The sequence below is a fragment of the Suncus etruscus genome, chromosome 10, assembly GCF_024139225.1.
Source record: "Suncus etruscus isolate mSunEtr1 chromosome 10, mSunEtr1.pri.cur, whole genome shotgun sequence".
NCBI lineage: Eukaryota > Metazoa > Chordata > Mammalia > Eulipotyphla > Soricidae > Suncus > Suncus etruscus.
The window spans coordinates 2,207,620-2,220,719 of record NC_064857.1 but is presented as its reverse complement, the minus strand read 5'-3'; the positions used below and the strand labels follow the sequence as shown (position 1 = coordinate 2,220,719).

The 13,100-nt window shown below is 35.7% G+C and overlaps 1 protein-coding gene across 1 annotated transcript in view; it reads right to left on the bottom strand.

Moving 5' to 3' along the window:
• The window catches only part of RP1 (RP1 axonemal microtubule associated), a 249,468-nt gene that overhangs the window by 197,660 nt on the left and 38,708 nt on the right, over positions 1 to 13,100 (bottom strand). The window contains exons 4-6 of the mRNA XM_049782407.1: positions 11,450 to 11,536; positions 6,685 to 6,817; positions 2,849 to 3,000 (exon numbers count right to left, since the gene is read on the bottom strand). Coding sequence (XP_049638364.1) covers positions 2,849 to 3,000; positions 6,685 to 6,817; positions 11,450 to 11,536 — 372 coding nt within the window. The remainder of the gene's footprint in view (positions 1 to 2,848; positions 3,001 to 6,684; positions 6,818 to 11,449; positions 11,537 to 13,100) is intronic.

Genomic DNA, 13,100 nt, shown 5'->3' with positions numbered 1-13,100 from the left:
TTATACACTAATAATGATAGGGAGAAATGGACATTAAGAGAACAATCCCATTCACATTAGTTCCACACAAACTCAAATATCTTGGAGTCAACCTGACTAAAGATGTGAAGGATCTATACAAAGAAAACTACAAAACACTGCTCCAAGAAATAAGAGAGGACACGCGGAAATGGAAAAACATACCATGCTCATGGATTGGCAGGATCAACATCATTAAAATGGCAATACTTCCAAAAGCATTGTACAGATTTAACGCGATTCCTCTAAAGATACCCATGACATTTTTCAAAGAAGTGGATCAAATACTTCTGAAATTCATCTGGAACAACAAACAACCTCGAATAGCTAAAGCACTCCTTGGGAAAAGGAATATGGGAGGCATTACTTTCCCCAATTTTAAGTTGTATTACAAAGCAACAGTTATAAAAACAGCATGGTATTGGAATAAAAACAGACCCTCAGATCAGTGGAATAGGCTTGAGTACTCAGAGAAGGTTCCTCAGACATATAACCACCTTGTTTTTGATAAAGGAGCAAGAAATCCTAATGGAGCAGGGAAAGCCTATTCAACAAGTGGTGTTGGCACAACTGGTTAGCCACTTGCAAAAAAAGCGAACTCAGACCCACAGCTAACACCATGTACAAAGGTAAAATCCAAATGGATTAAAGACCTTGATATCAGAACTGAAACTATAAGGTATATAGAACAACATGTAGGTGAAACACTCCAGGACATGAGACTAAAGGCATCTTTAAGGAGGAGATGGCACTTTCCAAGCAAGTGGAAGCAGAGATAAACAGATGGGACTATATTAAGCTGAAAGCTTCTGCATCTCAAAGGAAATAGTGCCCAGAATACAAAGGCCACCCACTGAGTGGGAGAAATTATTCACCCAATACACATCAGATAAAGGGCTAATATCCAAAATTTACAAGGTACTGACAGAACTATACAAGAAAAAAACAACTAACCCCATCAAAAAATGGGGAGAAGAAATGAACAGACACTTTGAAAAGAAGAAAGGCAAATGGCCAAAAGGCACATGAAAAGATGTTCAACATCACTAATCGTCAGGGAGATGCAAATCAAAACTACTATGAGGTACCACCTCACGCCACTGAGATTGGCACACATCACAAAAAAGGAAAACAAGCAGTGCTGGCGGGGATGTGGAGAGAAAGGAACTCTTTTTCACTGCTGGTGGGAATGCCGTCTAGTACAACCTTTATGGAAAGCGATATGGAGATTCCTTCACAAACTGGAAATTGAGCTTCCATATGATCCAGCTATACCACTCCTAGGAATATACCCAAGAAACACAAAAATACAATACAAAAATCCCTTCCTTACTCCTATATTCATTGCAGCGCTATTTACAATAGCCAGACTCTGGAAACAACCAAGATGCCCTTCAACAGATGAGTGGCTGAAGAAACTGTGGTACATATACACAATGGAATACTATGCAGCCATCAGGAGAGATGAAGTCATGAAATTTTCCAATACATGGATGTACATGGAATCTATTATGCTGAGTGAAGTAAGTCAGAGTGAGAGAGAAAGACGCAGAATGGTTTCACTCATCTATGGGCTTTAAGAAAAATGAAGGACATTTTTAACAGTATCTCAGAGACAAGAGAGATGAGGGCTGGTAGGTGCAGCTCAGGACATGCAGCTCATCACATAGAGTGATGAGTGCAGTTGCAGAGATGACTACACTGAAAACTATCATAAAATGTGAATGAATGAGGGAAGTAGAAAGCCTGTCTCGAGTACAGGTGTAGGGGGGTAGGGAGGAGGGAGATCTGGGAAATTGGTGGTGGGAATGTTGCACCAGTGAAGGGGGGTGCTCTTTACATGACTGTAATCATACAACTATAATCATGTTTGTAATCACGGTGTTTAAATAAAGATAAAAAAAGAAAAAAGAAAAAGAAAAAAAAAGGCTTAACTAGCAACAAACAGCTTGGTAAATACTTAGTCAATGATTTAATAATCCCACTGTGAGATATAACCAATTTTACAAATTTTCTTTTACTGAACTTTTTTTATAATTACACATATCATTTTGTTTTAACAAGAAATATGAAATAAATTATTTTGTATCTATTAAGGGTCAGGATATAGGGATGGGAGGGAAATAGGAAAATGGTCAGTTAAAAGTTACAATATTGGTGAAATTGGTGCTCAAACATTGAATGCCTGAAACAACTGTATTATGAACAACTTTGTAAACCACGGTGTTTAAATAAAGTTTAAAAATGCCAATATTTACACCAAAAAAAAAGACATATACACAAAATGAATAATTATTCAATATTTAAAAGAAAGAAAGAACTACCACTATCCATAACACAGATGAATCTTATGCTGAGTAAGAAAGTCACAAATAATATTATATTCGAACTATATGAGATATCTAAAATAGTCAAATACAGATAAAAAGAACATAAGATAGTATGGTGGATACGGGGTCTGGAAAGGGATTTGGTGTCTAGAAGTATGTTTCTTAATGTGTATGATTCAGACCCTGTTATCCACACCCAGAAATGGGAAAGACCCACATGACAGTAAGATATGGGTGCATTGAGGGTGAGGAGATTGGGATTGTCCAGATTTTTGCTTAAAGAAGGTAGACATCCAAGGAAAAACTGAGTAATTTTTTTTGAGAAGGTCATGGTAGGTCACATTAGCATGGGAACATCTGGTCCAGAGTTTCAGTTTTGTATAATCAACATTTTATGGATTTGCAATGAAGTGAATAAGCTCATTAATATTAAATTATTCTTTGAAGAAATTCACACTTTAAGCATTTATATCTACTTTTAAAAAAGGACATTTTCTTACTTGGCCTCTTAAAAAATTGAAGGAGCTCTTTGATTTAAATAATTGTCTGGATCCTGAATCTCCTTTATCTCCAAAGATAGAGATGTAAACATTTGCTTCTATTCCAGCATTCCATAGCTCACCGGTTGTCACATGCACGTCATATACCGTCACTACAGCAAAAGGAAAATAAGCTTAATAGTGCATTGAATATAAATATGAGAAACATGATAAATTGTGTGTCTCTAATTAAGTTACACTCCCTGTTAAGATACAGCTATGTGGACCCAGAGAGATAGCACAGCGGCGTTTGCCTTGCAAGCAGCCGATCCAGGACCAAAGGTGGTTGGTTCGAATCCCAGTGTCCCATATGGTCCCCCGTGCCTGCCAGGAGCTGTTTCTGAGCAGACAGCCAGGAGTAACCCCTGAGCACCGCCGGGTATGCCCCCCCCCCCAAAAAAAAAAGATACAGCTATGCCTTCCTTGTCCAATGTCCCTTGCTGAATACAGTTTTAAAATCTTAACCGAATGAATGGAGTAACTATATGAAGATGCTAAAAAAATTTTTTAACTGAGAATTTAGAAAGAAAATGTTAAATACAAACAAATGGCAGTGAGAGGACAGATGAGAGAGAACAGGAAATAAAGCACTTGATATGTAGGCAGTCATGGTCCTCTGAGCACCTCCAGGAGTGATCCCTAAACTCAGGGCTTGCAGTAAGTCCTGAGCACTACTGAGTATGACCCTATGGACTAGAAACTACAAAGCAGACAACAGTGAATACTCTATCTTTCGTCCTCTGGCATTTTCCAATTTGAACTCAATGTGTCTGAGCACTGGAAGAAATTGTTGACGTTCATATAAAGGAGCTTATCTATTAGAGACCAGGATGGCTGAAGGAAGAAAAGTTCCTGAAACTTTCCTCCTCCTGCAATACCTCTGTGGAAGGAAAGGGTACTGTAGATCTAACCTGAATTCTTGCAGGGAACTCCACTTGGAGGAAAGATTGGAAAAGGGAGCACACACAAATAGTACAAAGACAAAACAAATGAGAACTTAGGAAGCTGTGATGGGGAAACAACTTGGCGGATCATAGAAATGGCATGGAGTGAATGACGCAGTAAGGAGAAAGAAAGGTCATTTGGGTTTGAGCCCACTTTTTAGGAGTCTCCATAAGGTAAGTCAAAACAGATCAGGTCAGTGTGTCCCTGGGCACTGAGCCTAACCTGCTAACCCCTAAACAAAATCTATGGTCCCACACCAAGGCAGGGAAGCCAGAAAGGGGTCTTACTTCCAAATCTATGTAACATCAGCCTAACAAATTATGATGAACGTCTGATCTTTCTTTCCAATCCATCCAATATATGTCAGGCTGTTTTCCAAGCCTGACAGAATTTGGGTCAGAGTATTCTCAGTTACACAAACTCAAATTCTCTGACTGATGTGGTCCTGTCAAGTGAAACTGGTGAAAGTGAGTAAGAAAACAACTACATACAACAACACAGTAGATATTTACAAATTCAATGTAGACCTAAAATGCGGTACTAGGAGCTATGTACCTTTAATAAGCTCTAAAATCTGCTTAAACATAATATCCAGGCTTAAATGACACACATGGATAAAGTCATCTGACAGGAGCAAAAAATAAATTCCAACTTTGAGTCACAGTGCTGGCAAATTATAAAACCTCAGGCCACAGATTGTTTGTGAGGTCTATAGAGGTCTATAGAGGTCCTTGTACCTTTTGTTCTCCTTTGTACCTGTTCTCAGTGTCTGCTTTTTCCCTCCCCATAGGGCAAGGGGTGCAATTTGGAGCTGAATAAATGGGAGGCAGGTGGCTGAGAGAGCAGCTTTTTTCCTGCAGGCTTGTGGGCTTCTTGAGTGGAGCAGATTGAGTGGGAGTTTCTTGCCTCTTATAACTCTCATATCTGTGTGGATTACTTACTGTGGACTAATATAACTGAGACATCTTCCTCTATCCTTACTGGATAGAGGATATGGGGCTTCCCTTTCTCTTTTGGGAATTATGGAATAACCAAACTCTACCCCCCCCCCACTTCAAGGAAACCAAACACTTTAATTGTTATGCAGAGCTACTGAACCCACAACTGATATCTGTAAACTGATGTCTGTAAATAATCTGTGTAGCTATTCCAAGTAGCTACACAGATTAGTTTATTGAAATGTAGTGACTGGATACTGGTGACCATAATCTCCAGTAACCACCCACGTTGGCCAAACTGTGACATATTATCAGTGGCCAGTCTATAGCAACAGTGGGCATGAGTCCAAGTCAATTAGATCTTTGAGCACCTTCAAGGAACAATTAGCCACAAATCTCCAGAAGCCAGGTAGGCCTACACAAGCCTTGTCATAGACACCATTCCAATCTTGTGAACCCAAAATCATTGTTCAGGCCAGTTTATACTCAGCTCTCCATTTCAAGCCTCCATATTCCTGATGCTAACCAGAATAATGAAAAACAATTAAATTACCAATATTGATGGAGGAGACAAAAGCCCAGGAATCAGAGAATATTTCTCTGCCAGGGACTATTTCAAAGAAATACTCTGTTTTGCCACTCCAAACAAAATTGAAAAAGAAAGAAATGAGGGGTTGGAGCGGTGGCACAAGCAGTAGGGCATTTGCCTTGCACTTGCTAACCTAGGACGAACTGTGGTTCAATTCGATCCTCTGGCATATAGTCCACCAAACCAGGAGTGATTTCTAAGTGCTTAGCTAGGAGTAACCCCTGAGCATCACCGGGTGTGGCCCCAAAAGCAAGAAAGCAAGGAAGAAAGCAAGAAAGCAAGAAAGCAAGAAAGCAAGAAAGCAAGAAAGAAAGAAAGAAGAAGAAAGAAGAAAGAAGAAAAGAAAGAAAGAAAGAAAGAAAGAAGAAAGACAGAGAGAGAAAGAAAGAAAGAAAGAAGAAAAAGAAAGAAAGAAAGAAAGAAAAAGAAAGAAAGAAAGAAAGAAAGAAAGAAAAGAAAGAAAGAAGAAAGAAAGAATGAAAGAAAGAAAGAAAGAAAGAAAGAAAAGAAAGAAAGAAAGAAAGAAAGAAAAAAGAAAGGAAAAAGTAAGGAAAGAAGAAGGAAGGAAAGAAAGAAAGGAAAGAAAGAAGGAAGGAAAGAAAGAAAGAAAGAAAGAAAGAAAGAAAAAAGAAAGAAAGAAAAAAAGAAAGAAAGAAAGAAAGAAAGAAAGAAAGAAAGAAAGAAAGAAGAAAGCAAGAAAGCAAGAAAGCAAGAAAGAAAGAAAGAAAGAAAGAAAGAAAGAAAAGAAAGAAGAAAGAAAGAAAGAAAGAAGAAAGAAAGAAAGAAAGAAAGAAAGAAAGAAAGAAAGAAAGAAAGACAGACAGAAAGAAAGAAAGAAAGAAAGAAAGAAAGAAAGAAGAAAGAAAGAATGAAAGAAAGAAAATGAAAGAGAGAACGAGAGAACGAAAGAAAGAAAGGAAGAAAGAAGATAGAAAGGAAAGAAATAAAGAAAGAAAGAAAGAAAGAAAGCAAGAAAGCAAGAAAGCAAGAAAGAAAGAAAGAAAGAAAGAAAGAAAGAAAGAAAGAAAGACAGACAGACAGACAGACAGACAGAAAGAAAGAAAGAAAGAAAGAAAGAAAGAAGAAAGAAAGAAAAAAGAAAGACAGAAAGAAAGAAAGAAAGAAGAAAGAAAGAAAGAAAGAAAAAAGAAAGAAAGAAAGAAAGAAAGAAAGAAAGAGAGAGAGAGAGAAAGAGAGAGAAAGAGAAAGAAAGAAAGTAGTCCTTTATTTATTAGCCCATTCATATGTATTTTATCTAGCTTTCTGTAATTTGTGATTTATGCAAATAGCATTCATTTGTAATGTCTGGAGTCAGAGTTTTCTACCTGGAAGGACAGGTTCTTCTTTATTGAAAATTGGAAATTCCCGACAGATATCTCCATCTTCTTGATCACGGGCCAACCATCGTTCAACAGGTATATGAAACTCTTTTTCAGAATTCTTGTCACACAAGTATATCTAAAGGAGAGAAATAATTATAAATAATATTTATAATATATAATAATTATAATAAATAATATAATATAAATAATACTCAAAACTAATGGATCTCAGAGAAAATAATTTTCCTTTTGTGAGACATTGATGAATATTAAGTAAAAATGCTAATTTCTTGTTTTATTTCCATCTCTATTACAATGGTTTTCAATTTTGAATTATTTACATTTCTTACTTCTAGGGAAAAGGAAAATGGGAGGCATTACTTTCCACAACTTTAAACTGTACTACAAAGCAATAGTTATAAAACCAGCGTGGTATTGGAATAAAAACAGACCCTCAGATCAGTGGAATAGGCTTGAGTTCTCAGACAATGTTCCCCAGACATAGAATCACCTGTTTTTTGACAAAGGAGAAAGAAATCCGAAGTGGAGCAGGGAAAAACTCTTCAACAAGTGGTGCTGGCAGAAATGGTTAGCCACTTGCAAAAAAGTGAACATAGACCCCAGTTAACATCATGTATGAAGGTAAAATCGAAATGGATTAAAGACCTTGATATCAGACCTGATACCATAAGGTATACAGAACAACACGTAGGTAAAACATTCCAGGATATTGAGACTAAAGGCATCTTCAAGGAGGAAACTGCACTTTCCAAACAAGTGGAAGCAGAGATAAACAGATGGGAATAAATACATTAAGCTGAGAAGTTTCTGCACCTCAAAAGTAATAGTGCCCAGGATACAAGAGCCACCCACCATGTGGGAGAAACTATTCACTCAACACCCATCAGATAAGGGGCTAAGATCCAAAATATACAGGGCACTGAAGGAACTTTATAAGAAAAAAACATCTAATCTCATAAAAAAAATGGGGAGAAGAACTGAACAGACACTTTGATAAAAAAAAGAAATACAAATGGCCAAAAGGCACGTAAAAAAATGCTGTTCATCACTAATCATCAGGGAGATGCAAATCAAAACAATGGTGAGATACCACCTCAAACCAGAGAGATTGCCACACATTACAAAGAATGAGAACAATCAGTGCTGGCGGGTATGTGGAGAGAAAGGAACTCTTATCCACTGCTTGTGAGAATGCTGTCTAGTCCAACCTCTATGGAAAGTGATATGGAGATTCCTCCAAAATCTGGAAATTGAGCTCCCATTCAACCCAGCTATTCCACTCCTAGCGATATACCCTAAGAACACAAGAATACAACACAAAAACCCCTCCTCACACCTATATTCATTGCAGCACTATTCACAATAGCCAGGCTCTGGAAACAACCAAGATGCCCTTCAAAAGATGGATAGCTAAAGAAACTGTGGTACACTGTGTATAACACAGTGGAATATTATGCAGCTGTCAGGAGAGATGAAGTCATGAAATTTTCCTATACGTGGATGTACATGGTGTCTATCATGCTGAGTGAAATAAGTCAGAAGGAGAGAGAGAGAGAGAGAGAGAGAGAGAGAGAGAGAGAGAGAGAGAGAGAGAGAGATAATAGTCTCACTCATCTATGGGTTTTAAAAAAAATTCATTTTTGCAACAATCCTCAGAGACAATGAGAGGAGGGCTGGAACTTCCAGCTCAATTCATGAAGCTCACCACAAAGAGTGGTGAATGCAGTTATAGAAATAATTACACTGAGAACTACCATATCATGTGAATGAATGAGGGTACTGGAAAGCCTGTCTGGAGTACAGGTGGGGTGGGGTGGGATGGAGGGAGATTTGGGACATTGGTGATGGGAATGTTGCATGGGTGAAGGGGGGTGTTCTTTACAAGACTGAAACCTAATCACAATCATATTTGTAATCAAGATGTTTAAATAAAGAAAAAATATTTAAAAAATGTTATCTGAAGAAATAACAATTTTAGAGTAGTTCTCTGTGAAACACACAAAATCTTTTGCAAGATTGCTTTCATTACCATCACTATTTAGTTTGATTATTTTAATTAAAGCCCAAGGCAAATAATTTAAGCAAGCTAAAATAAATCAACATCAAAATTTATTTTTGTAATTTTCTCCAAATTACCTTGAAAGACTGAAGATTAAGGTCCTATAAACAATTTGACCACTCTTTTAAGCTGAGTGAATGTTGCATTATATTGTTAGAATGGACTCAGTGGTTTTGTTTTCTTCAATTCCCTTCAAGTCAGAAGCACAAATTGGTGTAATTATCATTTTAAATTTCAAACTTCAAAATTGCCCTGTGAGAGTTGAATAGAAAATCTCCTACCCATCATCTAGTATCTTAATCTGACCAAAGGGATAAAAAATGCAAATATTTAAGACGCAGGAAAAAGAGTTTTTAATCAAGATGGTGTTTTTAGATCCAGAAAGAGGACTGAAGGGATTAGAGACCTTGTTGGCATACATCAGGCCCGGGTTCCATTTCCAACACAACACGACCCTCTGAGCACTGAAAGTCTCTGCGACATATTTCACAAATATCCCAGAGTGTTTGCATTATCCCAGTCACACTGGGTCTAGCAGCGTGTTATCAACAAGTCTGGCATAAATAGATGAGGGAAGCCCTAAGCAAACAGCTAAACAATTGATCTTGCAAAGAGACTTACTCCACAGAGAAAAGGGCAATAGGAACTTTCAGCCTAATTTTGTAGCTTTGCTTATTAATATTATTTAATCTATCTGATTGCTTAACCGTTGACACAGCATCCCATCCTCATCACTGTGATAATGAAGCTTGCTGTTTATCGACAAAATGTAATTTTCAGAGGATTGATGATTTTTATCCGTTTATTTATCTTACTTAGAAGGAAAAGAAAATTTGTTGTAATTATATCTGATCACTTTAGGATCAGTTTTATATCACATTTCAAAAGCTTCACAAGAAATAAAAAATAATTATCTCTTAGAGAATCTAGATGGTTATCCTGCATCTTGAATCTCACTTTCTGCATTTTTATAAATTACACTATATTTTTTTAATTCTACTACAGGATCTTATCACTTTACTGTAAAGAATATAGTATTACTAAAAACTGTATATTTCTGCTAATGATACAAAAATTATTTTTGTTTCTTTTTTGCTCTTTGATTTTTGTATGGTGCATGGCTGTGCTCAGGGCTTGCTCCTGGTTCTCTGAAAGGATGACTCCTTGCCATTTGCCATATGCCGGAGACCAAACCTGGACCAGCAATGTACAGGCAAGCGCCTTCCCCTTGCACTATCTCTTGGACCATAAAATATGTTTTTATGGGATTAATCATCTTACATAAAGTTGTCACTGATTCAGGCATTTGAATAGGAATTATTTGCATTTTAAGAAGGGATTTAAAGACAGACACAATAGTCATTTTGTATCAAAATAATAGAAGATAACAAATACAAAAAAAATCGAATATAGAACTGTGTGACTGTCAACATAAAAATCTGCACTTTATCAACAATCTTGGTAGTCAGTAAAAATTTATATCTAATCAATCACTAAATCAAAGTAAAAATCTCTAAGAAGTGTAAACATTTAAATCCTAATAAATGTAATTGTTTTTTTTTTTATATCTGGGACAGAGTGATTGTACAGGAGTTAAGGGACTTGCCTTGCATGAGGCCAACCTCAGTTGGCACCATGAGAGTGATATTTGAACTCAAAACTGGGAGTAAGTCCAAAGAATTGCTAGGTGTGGTCCAAAACAAAATACGACCAAAAGAAGTTATTTCTAAAAATCCAGTCCTTTGACTGAAACCCAACTACAATCATGCTTGTAATCATAGTGCTTAAATAAAGATTTGCATATATTATAAAAAATAAAATAAAAAGAAAAGTTCTAGAAGTGTATCATACTGCTGTGAACAAACTAAATAGGAGATAAAATGCCTAACCAAGTCTATTACTATTCCACTAGTCCACCCTTCTCAGGCAGATTGGTCTCTATTCACCTCTTCATTCTTGATGTCTGGCCAAATTAAGAAGCAGTGTGGATTTTAACAAAAATAAAGACATTATTGTAATAATGCCCAGAGACAAAAGTGATGAGGGGCCAGAAGGTCTGGCTCACCATATAAAGCTCACCACAAAGAGTGGTGAATGCAGCTGGAGAAATAACTACACTAATAACTATCATGACAATGTGAATGAGTGAGAGAAGTAGAATGTCTCCATTACAGGCAGGAAGTGGGAGAGGAGGGAGATGGGGGACTTGGTGGTGGGAATGTTGCTCTGGTGAAGTGTGGTGTCCTTTTACATAACTGAAACCCAACTACAAGCATGTATGCGATTCTAGTACTTAAAGATATTATTAAAATAAAAATATACAATAGCAGTGTTTTCCAAGTGTTTTTTATTCAAATAAATGGTAAAATAAAGATATTATTAAAATAAAAATATACAATAGCAGTGTTTTCCAAGTGTTTTTTTTATTCAAATAAATGGTAGAATTGTTTGAGTTGCTTGCCTCAATTAACTAGAAATTCATGATAAAGATTTAATTTACTTTTAGTTTAATTCATTAGAATTAAACTAATATAATAGTATGGTCATATAGTATCGTTGCTTTGAGAAATGCACTAGAAGTTGGTCCAGGCTTGGTTCAATTATCTCACAACAGGCATGAAAAAAATGATTCCTTCAAGTTTGATTCCTAAGTGGAATCAAAACAACAAGCATATTAACATGTCTTACCTCTTTACAGTGCCAGGAAGGGGAAAGTCCGGAATTGGTATGACCTATACGAATCTTAAAGAGTGTACCAATGTCTCCAACTGTGATCTATAAAGAAACCAAGAAAAAGTGTTCCAACTTAATTTACCAAAATACACTTAGATAGTTCATATTATGGCATTATGCATTCATAAGTTAATCAAGTCACCAATAGATTTAAGGATTATAAAATTTTGTTTCAAGACCAAGCATGTTCAGTCTGCTTCCAATCAATTATATATTCCAAGAACTCAGTTATTACAAAAGTCACCCCTAAATTGGAGATTAATAAATTTGACTATAATGTAATTAAAACCATACACATTGCATTATTAGAATGTATATAAAATCATAAATATCAAATACCAAATAAATACCTAATCATAAATGCCAAAAATACACAAGACAGAAAGTTAAGGAAATAAGTGGAGAAAAATAAGCACTTCATAATAATAGTTGGAAAACTCAGTCCTCTAGTTTGAATAATGCATAAAACAGTAGACAGAAGATCAATAAGAAAATAGGGGACTTAACAACATTTTACACCAACTAAATCCATCAGCTATTTTTAGAACATTCCACTCAATAGTAATGTGCTGTTTTCTCCAGTGCACAACACACATATGAGATACATGATATGTTATGTCACAAAGCAAGTTTTGGAAATAAATAAAAGTATATAGAAAATGTTTTCTAAGAATCATGAATAAAACTACATATGAATACTGAATTAAAAACTGAAATTCATAATTACATATATTAAAGAATGTATACTTAAGAATCCTATTTCTCAAAAAAATTATAAGTAATATTAAAATATCATCTTAACTTAATGAGGAAAATAAAACATAGGAACACAATAAAAGTAAAACACAAAGGAAATTTTTAACTATAATACCATAAAGTTGATACTTAAAGGAGAAAATAATTTCACTTGGTCTTCAAACAAAAATATTTGAAATTACTGTGGAAAAAAATGCTTTAGAGATTCAAACCAAATAAATCCAGATGCTAAACAAAAATAGAGAAAAGAGAAGGAGGTGGAAAGAGAAAGAAGGCAGATCTTTGAAGATGCATTTCTTCTCATTATTTTTGATGGGATTGCTTGTTTCATTCTTGTTCAGTTTCCCAAGTGTTTTATACATTTTTGGTATTAACCCTTTATGAGACAAATGAGCAAATATTTTCTCCCAGTCCTTAGGGTATCTTTTAACCTAATTACCATAATTTGGGGTGCAGAATTTTTTTAATTTGGTGCAGACCCATTTGTTTGTCTTTGCTTCCAGTTTCACTGAGTTTACCACTAGAACTCTAACTTTATTGTACCCAATAAAATTGACTCTTTTTATAAATAACTTACCCACCTGTTTTCTGACTTCCCTTCTGGTGATCACTAATTTGGTCCTATAGTCCAAAAGTTTGTTTTTGTTTAAATTTAATTTATTTTGTCTCTGTACTGTATACAAATGAAACCACATAGTAACTTATTTCACTAAACATAATATCTGCTCTATCTAGGTCCATTTATATTGTTGAAAGTGGTGGAATTTTATCTTTTTATTGCTGCATAGTAACTATTTTATTGAGTATATGTGCCACATAATTTTTTTCTTGTCAACCAGAGGTGGGTGTT